The 13,153-nt window shown below is 39.6% G+C and overlaps 1 protein-coding gene across 1 annotated transcript; it reads left to right on the top strand.

The window, feature by feature from the left end:
• The first annotated feature begins 1,918 nt into the window (after nt 1-1,918).
• On the top strand, nt 1,919-12,710 carry LOC123084135 (ABC transporter G family member 45-like). The gene is made up of 8 exons (XM_044505898.1): nt 1,919-1,986; nt 2,679-2,799; nt 11,554-11,642; nt 11,808-11,883; nt 11,974-12,133; nt 12,306-12,421; nt 12,496-12,546; nt 12,615-12,710. Exons 1-8 carry the CDS (start codon nt 1,919-1,921, stop codon nt 12,708-12,710), a joined length of 777 nt encoding a protein of 258 aa, XP_044361833.1.
• The last annotated feature ends 443 nt before the right edge of the window (nt 12,711-13,153 follow it).

Genomic DNA, 13,153 nt, shown 5'->3' with positions numbered 1-13,153 from the left:
TGGCTAGACTGACCACAATTCGGGTGCTACTATCACTGGCTGCCTCACATGGTCTTCTCGTTCATCAAATGGACGTTAAGACGGCTTTCCTTAATGGAGAGTTGAAGGAGGAAATTTACATGGATCAGCCAGATGGTTTTGTAGTACCTGGTCAGGAAGGAAAGGTGTGCAAGTTATTAAAGTCTTTATATGGCCTTAAACAAGCTCCTAAGGAGTGGCATGAGAAGTTCGAAAGAACATTAACTGCTGCCGGCTTTGTAGTAAATGATGGTGACAAGTGCGTGTGCTATCACTATGGTGGGGGCGAAGGAGTTATTCTTTGTCTGTATGTCGATGACATATTGATCTTTGGAACCAAACTTGATTTAATCAAGGAGGTTAAGGATTTCTTATCTCGCTGTTTTGAGATGAAGGATCTAGGAGTAGCTGATGTTATCTTAAACATCAAGCTGTTGAGAGATGAGAATGGTGGGATCACACTGCTTCAGTCTCATTATGTGGAAAAGGTCTTGAGTCGTTTTGGGTACAGCGACTGCACGCCTTCTCCAACTCCATATGATGCTAGTGTGTTGCTTCGAAAGAACCGACGGATTGCTAGAGATCAACTGAGGTATTCTCAGATTATTGGCTCACTTATGTATTTGGCGAGTGCCACGAGGCCTGACATCTCTTTTGCTGTGAGCAAGCTGAGTCGGTTTGTGTCAAAACCGGGAGATGATCATTGGCATGTGCTTGAGAGAGTTATGCGCTATTTGGAAGGCACCGCGAGCTATGGGATTCACTACACCGGGTATCCAAGGGTACTGGAGGGTTATAGTGACTCAAACTGGATATCTGATGCTGATGAGATTAAGGCCACAAGTGGTTATGTTTTTACACTTGGTGGTGGCGCTGTTTCCTGGAAGTCTTGCAAGCAGACCATCTTAACGAGGTCAACTATGGAAGCAGAACTCACAGCATTAGACACTGCCACTGTTGAAGCAGAGTGGCTTCGTGAACTCTTGATGGACTTACCTATGGTTGAAAAACCAATACCCCCTATCCTGATGAACTGTGATAATCAAACTGTGATCGTCAAGATAAACAGTTCTAAGGACAATATGAAGTCCTCAAGGCATGTGAAGAGGAGACTAAAATCTGTCAGAAAATTGAGGAACTCCGGAGTTATTACGTTGGATTATATCCAAACGTCGAAAAACTTGGCAGGTCCCTTCACAAAGGGTCTATCACGTAATGTGATAGATAATGCATCGATGGAGATGGGTTTGAGACCCACCGCATGAGTTTTCCATAGTGGTAACCCACTCTATGTGATCGGAGATCCCGTGAAGTAGAAGTGGGAGACAAGCTGTTGGTCAGCTGGGAGGAGAGTATCCCTATATTAATTATCCCACTCCGTAAAGATGTAATACTCTCCTGATCTGCATGGCAGGTTGATAATTATCTTAATGTGTTCCAAGTGGCTTATTCGGGTAAGCAGAGATGTTGTCCTGCAGAACATCTTCTGAGGAACACACCTATATGAATTTGACTGTCAACGTCGCAGTCTGTGAGAATTGGGTGTTCTTTAATAAATTTATGAAAGTCCCTGGAGTATGACGTATACGCTCCACCCGCGGGGAAGCCTTGCGGCAGCCCAGTATCGGTCAAGAATTTGTGTGAAACTAGTTTCACAGAAAACTTGTAGTTCAAGGCATAGTCCACTATTCAAGTTGTGATCTAGTGTAGCATAAATTTCTAAGTGGAAGTTCAACTTCACAGTCTCCACTAAGCACCGATATATAAAACAATGGTTTGGAACTAAATGATGAGATGTGCCAATGAGACTTTGTGGGGATTGTTGGAATTTTGCTAGTAGGCCTTTGGCCCAAAGCCCAACTAAAATTCTGAAATTCTCTTGGCCCATTCGTGCACACATATGAGTGGAGTGAGGCTAAAATTTAGTCCCACATTGGAAGTTGAGAAAAAGTTGCACCTCTTTATAAGGTGAGCTCTTCTACCACTTGTATGAGCATGAGAAGAGGAGACCTACACGCGTGCTCCTCCTCCTCCTCGCTCGCCTCGCCTCGCCTTGTCCCGACGCGACGCGGGTTGCGGGATTGAGCCGAGGACAGAGCTATGCATGTTGTCTATATTTTTGCCGCCGCTTCGTATGGTTTCTCATCACCGTTCCAGATCATTGCGCCGCCAAGCTAGTCTTCTCCATCCCTCCTTCCGGCGTGCACCGCGAGAAGGGACAGCAGGCCTCCGAAACCCCGCCTCTCGTGATCCTGTACGGGAGAGGGGCGATCAGGTTTTTGGGGAGCGCACTCGCGCGACTGCTGGCAGCGACGACTTCGCGAACGACGACTTCTTCCCCGACCTCGGCAACCTCATCCTCGACGACATGGGCGACAACATCAACGCTGGCGGTGCTGCACCCGCTGCACCGTATGTGATTCTATCCTTCCTGTTCGAGATCGTGGTAGAATTCATGTTTCTAGTATGTGCCCTAGATGTGATATGTTCATCTGCTATGCTAGTTCGCATGATTAGTTTAATCTCTACTGCTGTTGTCATGATTTATATTCTGTTTATTTGGATTAAATCTCGTAGTAATTTGCTTATATTTCCTTCACATATGTAGCAACTGTGTGTCTTTTACTTGCAATAACAGTTGTGCTTTCCATCGCATGCAGTCTGGGAGTCGCCGGGCCCAAGGTGGAGGTGCGGTTCGAGGATCTCGCCGTGGAGGCACACGTCCGCATCGGCCGCCGGGAGCTGCCGACGCTGCTCAACTGCGCCGTCAACGCCGCACAGGTATGTCCGCATCGTTTTGGCCGGCGATCGACCAGCCTGTTGCCCTCCTACCATCTCCTCAAACTGTAGACACGATCTTCAAAGTGGTGCGTTGCTGGCGGCCGGGTAAGGGTGAATAAATAGAATCATGGCGAGCTGACGCCTCTCAGCCTGTTTCCCTGCTCCTAGTCAGTTGCTGCTTTGCATCGCTCCTACTCCTAGTCCTCGTCAGTTGATCGCTGTGATGTATATAAGCAGATCTTAGTTTTGGTGAACTGCCTAGTTACCTTTCGTGAACTGCTATGTCTTGACTGTTGAGGTACGACATGCATGTGGAAGCCCAAGACCTCTAGTTCATGCATCCTTCACTTTTAGCTCTCTAGCCTCTGCTTATGCAGTTTCTAACAGACAACGTGATTTCAACTAGCGGGCAAAGGGGCGGCGGCACACCGCGTCCGTGCAACTGCTCTTGACTTATACAATTGTTGTTGCTGCTCAAAAACTATAACAACATAGTACACATGTCGGATGAGTGGAAAAGTATATCAGGTTAAAATATTATGGGGATACATTGCAGTGGCTAGATGAGACAAATTTGCTTATTAAAAAAGAAAATCCAGTGAAGTGCAATAGTTTCTTTACAGTTAAGCTATCATAAGAAAATGTGAAATAGAAGATTGACAGGCTAAAACAGTGAGATCTTCTAGTAACACGGATCTTTGACTCTCCAGTTGTGATAGTACATTCCTTTTTTTTTACTCTGAAATCTTCAAATAGCTACTCCAAGTAGGAAGCAGACCATGGAGAAGCTGCTCGCATGCTTGTAAGTGTTCAAGGTACCCTATGCAAAGGCGTCAAAAAGTCAACTTTAGGTTCCCTTCTCGTGGCATTTTCTGGAACTCTAATGGGTAATTCTGATGATTTTTTTTACAAAAATGACACCATAATCGGTGAACATGGGCTTACAACAGATCCTTATATGCCATGGAAAATAATGTGTTCATGTTATCATTTAAACGTTCTCTATGGCTCTAAATATTTGAGCAAAAAGATATTAATCCATGGTTTTGTTTATGACTTATTGAACCAGAACATCAAATTTACCTTAACCACAAGTCTGAAATTATTGGTAGAGTTAGTTCCAATTATAGTGCCACGATAAAGTGAGCTTATGTCATCTAAAAATATCACTGATTGCTTCTAACCACTAAGGGATAAAAGAAGAGAAACTAATAACTAAACTCACCAAACCTGAAATAGCTCATTATCCAAGGCAATCTAACACTGAAAAGAGTTCTTTCTGCAAAAGATTAAATTTGCTTGATCGCCATATTAAAATGTTGCCAAAGAACCAACGTTATGTTAATTCGAATTTTGCTTTGACCCACATAAAGAGAACTTTTTTCCCTGCTTGCTGATTTAGTTGCTAACAATGGTATTTAGTAGCAAATGAATCAAGGCTAGTACTGGAAGATAGTTGTTTCATGTAAGAAAAGAGGACACACAAAAAAATTGCCACAACAATGCTCATATGGACAGGCAAGCTTTGTCTTTTCCATGGTAGATGATAATCAATATACTCAATTCTTTCAAATGGATACACATGACAAATATATCATATGAAAAAAAGTTGGAAATGTCAAACATGCATGCCTAGCTAACTAGCTATAGGACAATGCTAGAAAGAACTTTTGAACTGATCGTATGTTTGCTTGATAATCCAAGAAGATTCATCTTTGAAGTGAAAATGCTTGTTGTCAATATGTGGAAGGAGGGCCGGAGAAACTTGCATGGAGCATCGAAACAATGTGTTGGTACACCCTTAAGAACTGGAATTGCTATCTGAATACCGATCACTTGAAAAACAATTCATCTATACATTTGAAGTCTGAGAAATTACATTGTGTTATTTGTAGTATTATATAAGATACAAATTTGCATACCTAGTTCTTTTGCATGGCGGAAACATCGAGAAATAAAATTAGAAAATTGACAACTAAAACTAACTATTGCCAAGGTGAGAATGGGATTTTCTTCATATATAGTGAAGTTGATGTCTAAGAAAGAATTCGATAATCTGGACCGAGATAAAAAATATAATTTATTAAAAGTATAAAGCTGGCATAAAGATAACTATTTTTAAAAAGGTGTAGTTGTAAAGCAGTGTATTCCTTTTTGACACCGAGTCAAAGCTGTGAACCAACCAAACGAACATGCATCAAAACACGGGTAGCGCGAACTGAGCGTAGCTCACATGGTTAGCTTCCTTCTGATGGTACCATCCCACTAGGGTTCACGTCTTAGACTATGCCACGAGTGCTCGCATTTTCATAGATTTATTTCAGCCTTTTCGGCGATGTTTGTTCAGTAGGAGGAGATGTCACCGTCGACTACGAAGGCGCCTGTAGTGACTTCGTCAATCTCAAGATGTTGTGCTGGCTCGGTATCTCGGAGGTTCTCATAGAGGTAGAGTGTGTATGGGTGTGTTTATAGGGGTGAGTGTATGTGTGTGTACGTGGGCATCAAAGTGTGCTACGAAGACATCTATGGTGACTTTGTCAATCTCAAGATATTGTGTCGGCTCAGTATCTCGGAGGTGCTCATGGAGTTACGGTGTGTGTGCGCGCGTTCATAGGTGTGTATGTGCGTATGTGGGCATCAACATCGACTACCAAGACATCTGCGTTGACTTCGTCAATCTCAACATGTTGCGCCGGCTCAGTATCTCGAAGGTATTAATTGAGGTAGAGTGTGCATGCGCACGTTCATATGGGTGTGTGTATGTGAACATCTACGTTGTACTGCGTTAAAAAATCAATAGCAAAACACAAAAGGAAAAATCCAATAATTAACCAAATAAAAAATCAAACACATGTCAGCTAGAAATGGATTCATGCAAAGCACTTCAAATGCACGGCAGCAGCCCTTGCTTAGCGTCTTTAATTGTTTTATATATTACTCCATTCACTTCCTTACACAAGGCCACTTCATATTTGTATGTATAACTAACAATTAACTTTACCACTAAAAATGAGTTCATGCCATAAAAGGTGTTATGCACATTTCAAACAACTTTCCGATGATATATTTTCGATGACATTCAATTCATATTTTGTTAACCAAAATTATAAGTCAAAGTTTGATACGGAAAATGAGATGGCCTTGTATAAAAAAAATAATGTAATTCGAGACAGAATTCTCTTTTTCAAAAAAAAACGAGGATCCACGAAGCTGTGGCAACCTGGGCCAAGCCGTGCTTGAGGAGGATGTGGATCACCTCCAGCACAAGCGGACTTGTGTAGTTCGACGTCAACACCTGAACTTAATGTTATTTCTCATGCATTGCTTTCCCTAGAGACACAACAAATAATACACGCATATGTATGTACTTGACGTTCGTACATGACCTTTTTTAAAACAATTCATAATTTGTAGTGTTACAGGAGAAAACAATTCAATATATGAGTGGGGCGGGGATTGTTTTTGCCTGAGTAAATACTTGAAGCCATTACATTTGGAGCACACTTCTAGGTGACCACCACCATTTCAATTTTTTTAAACACCACTTTTGGGATGAGTGGTCCCAAAAATCACTTTGGTTTAGAGCGTTCTAGTAACGAATACGACGACCCTGGAACTTCAAATTAGGAGTGGCATGCCATCGTATGTGGCCACTATATTGAGGTGGACATAAGCCCCACCTGCTTTTTCGATAAAGGGCGATTTTATTACTTCAAGATGTAGCATCGAGCGAATGCAGATCATTACGAGTAACACCCGACCTCTGCATAACTAGATACACACAGCCAAATACGAAAGTCTGGCAAAAAGACATAACACAAAACCGACAAATCAACAATACTAGAAAAATATAGACCGACACTATGCCTACGTCGAAAGAAGTGGTGGATCAATCTGTAGGTTATACTGGCACCCATGTTAGAAAAAAAAACCTCCGTAGCCACCTGCTTCTATCGCGTACACACCGCCTTGAACAGCGGTTCGTACTCTGCTCGTTGTAGCATAGACCATGTACGAAGCGAGTGTGTACACCATGTATAAGCCCCACCTGCTTAGTTGTTCTCTTCTTCTCCCTGCTTCCTCCTGTCTCCCATCTCTTTCTTTCAGGCTTTTCTTTTTAAAAAATTAGAAGAAACACTTGTTTTCCAGGAATCCTGCACAAAAAAGGGGTGGTTTTGAGTAATATACTCACCTAGAAGTTTCTTGTAGAGATATATATGCTTATTACTAATAATGAACACAACTAGTTGGGCGTAAGCACCAGGGACATCTCCAGAAATTTCACACCCTGGGGTGAAAATCAAAATAGGTCCCTAAATGTCAAAAGGTTCATTTAAATGAAAAACTAACATAACTAAAGTATACTCCCGCTCAACTATATAACTTAAAATGCGCGTTATTCGGTACAATATTTATGAAATATATCAAATAGTAATGCTAAAGTAGTAATGATGGTAATAAAGCAATAAATTAACCTCACGTTCTGCCGAAAAGCAACATTTCTCTAATATTTATATTGACATTAAATCTTCAATCATTTCTTCATAACTAATATTCTCAAAGACATCCTTTTCAAGTTATATTGTGTCCAAACCACAAATTATAATGGTACAATAATTGCCTAGCATGAATAAATCAATTTCAATGGTCACATCTTTTGGAAGGAACATACAAGCTGGTTTTTGTAACGCGTTGACACAGAAGATATGTACTTATTTTAATTCCTTTCTAATAAGTATTTCTATGAAAAGATATCATTCCACCAAGGAGCGCGTATTTTTACGGAGAGGCATCTTTTCAGAAAGAAACGTGTCTTTCCACAAAGACCAAGGGGCATGTATTCCCCAAAGAGGCACCCTTTCACCTAGGGACATCTTTTAACCAAAATACATGAGCATTGGTAAGCTCCAATTGTCAAGATCTAACAATCTTGACCGATCCTCGATATAATCTAATGTATGCTCCTTTTAGAGTGGCGTGGCCTAAGGTGCGCTGCATTTGGAGTTAATTTTAGAATAAAAAGAGATCAAGGAGTACTTCTTCAAAATATTTAGAATATCAACAGAAACCATATATTTATTAACTGGGTCCTCATGGAAAATTACCTCACCAAAAAGTACATCAATATGTGTATGTTCTTCGCTTGTAAGTGCACCTTCAATATTAACACAAGCAAGCATCAAACTTGTTGTCCAAGGATCACAATCTATCTGAAGTAAGCAAGAAACCAAATGTTTATCGTACCTCTTATATTGTTTAAATTCCTTAGTGAGTGAAATGATAGCTTGATCAACGGAATGTATACAAGAATTGACCCTACATGACTCCTCCACAGATCATCATCTACATCCTCATCAAATCTACTTTTTTCTTTTGATATTATGTTTGGTGCGGAATTCTAGACGAATATCCATCTCCATTGATTTTTTTTAGTATTCCAATGCTTTTGAAAATCCAGTTACTCTATACCTAGTGAAAAAGGAAATAAGGCCATGTGCAAATTCAAGTGCAATATTGATAACCATATCCTTTGATCATAACTATTTGTTGATCAAATTAGCAGCAGATAGTATTTCATACCATGTGATTACTGACACTCAAAATTCAAAGCCACAAAGATTATTTCGGCCAACGATTGACCTCCAGTACTTGTCGATGGTTCTTTATCACTTTCATCCACTTGTAGTAAGGAATCCCTTACTTCTGGTAGTTGAGATCTTATGGCCTTAACACCATCAACAGGACTGTCCTAATGGTTCGATGGCAATGACATGAGAGTCAATCATGTGTTATGTTAGCTATGAATTTTTTTGTTGTATTAGAATTAGAAAATGTTGTATAGATGCGTTGGATAACTCCAAAAAATATGTTGCTTTTTAATAAGACTTTGCCATATCACATAGAGTCATACTATGACAACCACAAGCTAAACTCTTTTATTATCTACATATGTTTCTTTTGTGCCCCTAGAAGTTTTCCTTTCAAAATCAACCTATTATCATATTTTGTCCTCTTACGTTGTCCACATCAGGGTCAAGCCTTCCCTTTTTACGACAACAAATAATCCTTATCCAAGAGTATCTTTCACATCCATAAAACCAAAGAAGGATTGTTTAATGTAAAAAGAACTTGAAGATGCGTCAATGTTCCTAATTATCAAATACATATTTTCTTGGTGGCTTGCATCAGGAATGCAATCAAGTATAACCAATAAGTACTTTGCTTATTTTGCCTTTTCAATTATTTCAGACCTGATTGTAGCAGCGAGCAAATTTAACTCACTCTAGATAGAACGACCAAGACAATTGTCACAAAATTTATCATTGGTGATGCAGTCAACATGCTCTTTGAAAACTGGCTCAAATTCAACTAACATTAGAATTAGTCCTATTACTCCCATGAAATGCAATATTATGATGTGCAAGAAATTTTACCTTTAAAAGAATCATGAACAAAACTTTTCTCCAATTATCCCTTTCTTCGCTTAGCAACTTTATTTTTTTATTCTTTTGCAACCTAAGGTGCAATTCACACCATGTAATCATATTTGTGACTATGTTTTCTACTAGTTTCATGCTCTTTAAGTCTACTACCAAGATGACTCCTTTATTAAAGCTCCAATTTGCAAACTACCTTCCCATGAGCCCCTATCTTAATAATTTGCATAAAATAATTACTTTGTCAATATCTTTTTTGTGTACAAGCCATCATGTGTCACACTTTTATCCATTAGATAGAAATCTAGTGTATGGTAGGTAAAAAACCTTCTAGACAATTTATTTCTAGGACCATGCTCAATAAACAAGTTTCTTTTAGCACCTAAATATCTATCATTCGGTACCAATTGCATCCCAAGTTCTTGGTCAAATATATCGTGTTGAAAAGGATTATGGATGTTATCAGAAATATTAGAACTACTACTTTCATCAACGGAATTAACAATATCACCTTCATTGGCAGTACTACCAACAACCTCCATGGGCAATATTAGCATCTCCCCTTAATGATAATGTTACCATCATCCACTTCATCAATTTCTGCATCATGATTGTCAACCTCTACAACTTCATTACCAAGACTGTCATAAACATTAACATGAGGAATTTGATTTTCATCGTCAAGTTGCAAGTCGGTCACAACAAATCAATAAATAGCTCCCCGTGCAAGGCTTTGTTGTTTGTATTGTTGGTTGTCTTGTTTTCGTCTTCGCAATCAAATTGATCGAGCGTCATTGCCTACTACTTAATGTTTCATTTGCGCAACTGGATGGAAAATAAGTGAGCGGGTTCCATTATCGGATTGGAAGCAAAAATTCAAAGTTTTGCCATGGTTTGGTCTTCCTATCCTCCAAGCTTAAGCCAGCCCATCTAGCATTTTCTCGTTTCCGGAGTGACAAGAAAATAAGACCACAACTGCCATGAACAGATAACAATTTTACTGTAAAAAATCTCTCTAATGGGGGCCCATGGTTTTGGGGACCCTATGTGGCCGCTCAAGTCACACACACCCTCATTGACGGGCCTAGTAAGCACATGAATTTCCAAATTAGGAACATGCTAGCATGTTCTACAACAAGTTCATGATTTCAGGATTTTGCTCGTTGTCACCGGCTCATAAAAAAAGTTGTGTGCCAGATCCACGCATCACACGGTCATCATCTACGTCAAACTATCCAACCCTAAAACCAACTATTATGCTAGGTTGGATATTTTGAAACCACACCTCATACCAACATTAATCACGCCCTAAAGTTGAGGCTACTACCAAGTTGGCCCCGTTGTCCTAATTTATTTGTCATTCAATATTTCCATTCCAAGCCATGGCACATTATCCATCTATGTTTTTTAGAGGACTGCAACCTCACTCCTTAGGAACCCACCTCTTGAAGAAGGAGCACATAACTCTATAGGGCACCCGATTTAACTCCAAAGTGTCTGAGCCTAGCCGGCCCTACAAGGCAACATGCTTGGACTACCTATTTGCAATGTCCTTATGGCCGACAGAACTAGGCATGCATTAAAAACAAATGGCGGTGACCTCGTACACTTCCGTGGACTTATTTTATTGGAAGTTGTTTGGTTGCAAGGTCCAAACGTGGATAAAACATGCGTCAAACAAATCATAAGACTAAAAATATACCCTGTTAGCTTTCCGAGTAGCTAAAATTGGATGCCATGTTTGTTTGATATAGTTATTAATTCTATTTTCTAATGGGTGCACATAGTGGAAAATGAAAAAAAAACATCATTTGTTCGTTAAAATAAAGATGTGATATCAAGAGACCCCCTCACAATGCTTCCCCCTCGACCGTCTGTTCACCTAGATGAAGTGGCAAGACACCTCACACTTGCTTGACTCAGGAGCGCATTTTTCAATGTTGCATGAATGGTTGGGACGTGACCCTCCCCAACACCCATCTCATTGTTTTATGGGACACTGATGCATGTTGGCGGCAGAACCTCACATTGGTTGCAGCTCATAGGTCAAACCACTAGAGAAAGACTATCCTCGTTAGAAATGGAGGTGGAATTAGGTCTCCAAATGTGTCATGTTGCTTCCGCGAAACGATGTTCTTGCAGCAAATAAGTTGTTAGAGTTTTGCCAACCACGCATTCTATTGTACCTCCATATACCCTATATATGAAGTTATTAATTTCGTTTGCATTCGAGCCCGCTATGATTGACTGTTCTATACAAATGTGAGGAAACTGCGTGCATGTGGTTCAAATAATCTTTTGATTGTTATTTGTGTAGGATTTGGTGTCATTTTTTCATATGTATTCTAGAAGGAAAGGAGCAATCAAAATCATAAATGAAGCATGCGGCAAAATTCGACCATCAAGGTATATATGCATACTTTTTACTAGCGTAAAAGTAAGAATACATTTTGTACCTCAAACAAATTGTTCCAAGGAATGACATCTTTGCATAGTACCACAACTGAAAGTTCATGACTTATTAATTTACGGACCTAAGATCCTGAAAAGTTGTAGTATGAACATAACCAGGATGACACTTCTTCTCGGTTCTGGGAAGACAACATTTTTGAAGGCATTGGCAGGAAAGTTGGATTCATCCCTAAAGGTAGGCTGGGTTATGTACATACCACCAAAAACACCTACATACGTGGTCTAATGGAAATTGCATTTTTCTTGATGTAAAATATCTTACTAGCGCAAAGGAAATATCACATACAATGAAGAAGAAGTGAATTGCTCAACACCTCAACACATGCATGCTTACATTAGCCAGTATGATCTTCACCATGCTGAGATGACTGTCAGAGAGACAATTGATTTCTCATCCAATATGTTGGGAACCATTAACAAATTTGGTAAGTCATTGTCCTAAGCATGGTGTGCTATTCATATTATAGGTCTTACATATAGATCAAGATTATGTGCTTATGAACGAGATTAATTTTGTAACAAAATGCATAAAGTGGAACTCAAAAAGCTCCCGTGTAGATGGTAAAGGTATCCTTTATTTTTCATCTACATGGATAGTAATCAATACAATTCCTGTATTTGGAATGTTAAACGTAGAGATGATGGGACAATCAGTAAGAAGAAAGCAGGGTGAGCTCAATGAAGTGGAACCAAATCTTGACTCATTTATTAAGGTGGTTACTTCGATTTTCTCAATTTTTAATAATTACATTTATCTCCCCAACCACTTAAGATATGTTATCTACAGGCTACGACATTTGGAGAAGGAACTAACCTTACAATGAACTATATTATCAAGGTACCAGTAACTTTTCAATCTACTGTTATTTATCTTGACAACATAATCACAAGATTTGTGTGATGTAGATACTTGGTTTGTCTGAGTGTGCTGATATCCTAGTGGGGGATGAGATGAGAAGAGGCATATCGGGAGGACAAAAGAAAAGGGCAACAATTGGTTAGCATTTTATACTTTGTGCCATGTATTTTGTTCCTCTTTGTTGAAATTTTAGCCTCTCTTGAAATTTACTACCAACTTTGCCCTCATAGCTTGACCTTTATGGAGAAAACTAAATTTCCGATCCCTTAACTTACCTACTTGACCATTTTAGCGTTATATCGACTAGAGGGGGGTGAATAGCCGATTTTTATAAAAGTCTTCAAAACGTGGAAGTTTCGAAGACAAACGATAGAAATAGACCTATTACCATGCAGCGGAAGGTAGACTACACTAGGCAAACCATAGTCAAGTATTCAATGAAGTGAAAGCACAATGACCTATAGCAGCTAGGTAGTTAGGATCAGGTAGGAAGATATTATGAAGCCAAACAGAACACGCAGTCACTCAGTGAAGATAAAAGACAGTGCAATCATACAATGACTTCACAAGGACCAATAGTAAGTAA

This window comes from Triticum aestivum, chromosome 4A (genome assembly GCF_018294505.1).
Source record: "Triticum aestivum cultivar Chinese Spring chromosome 4A, IWGSC CS RefSeq v2.1, whole genome shotgun sequence".
Lineage (NCBI taxonomy): Eukaryota > Viridiplantae > Streptophyta > Magnoliopsida > Poales > Poaceae > Triticum > Triticum aestivum.
The sequence above is the reverse complement of the archived record's forward strand: the minus strand, read 5'-3'. Positions and strand labels throughout refer to the sequence as shown.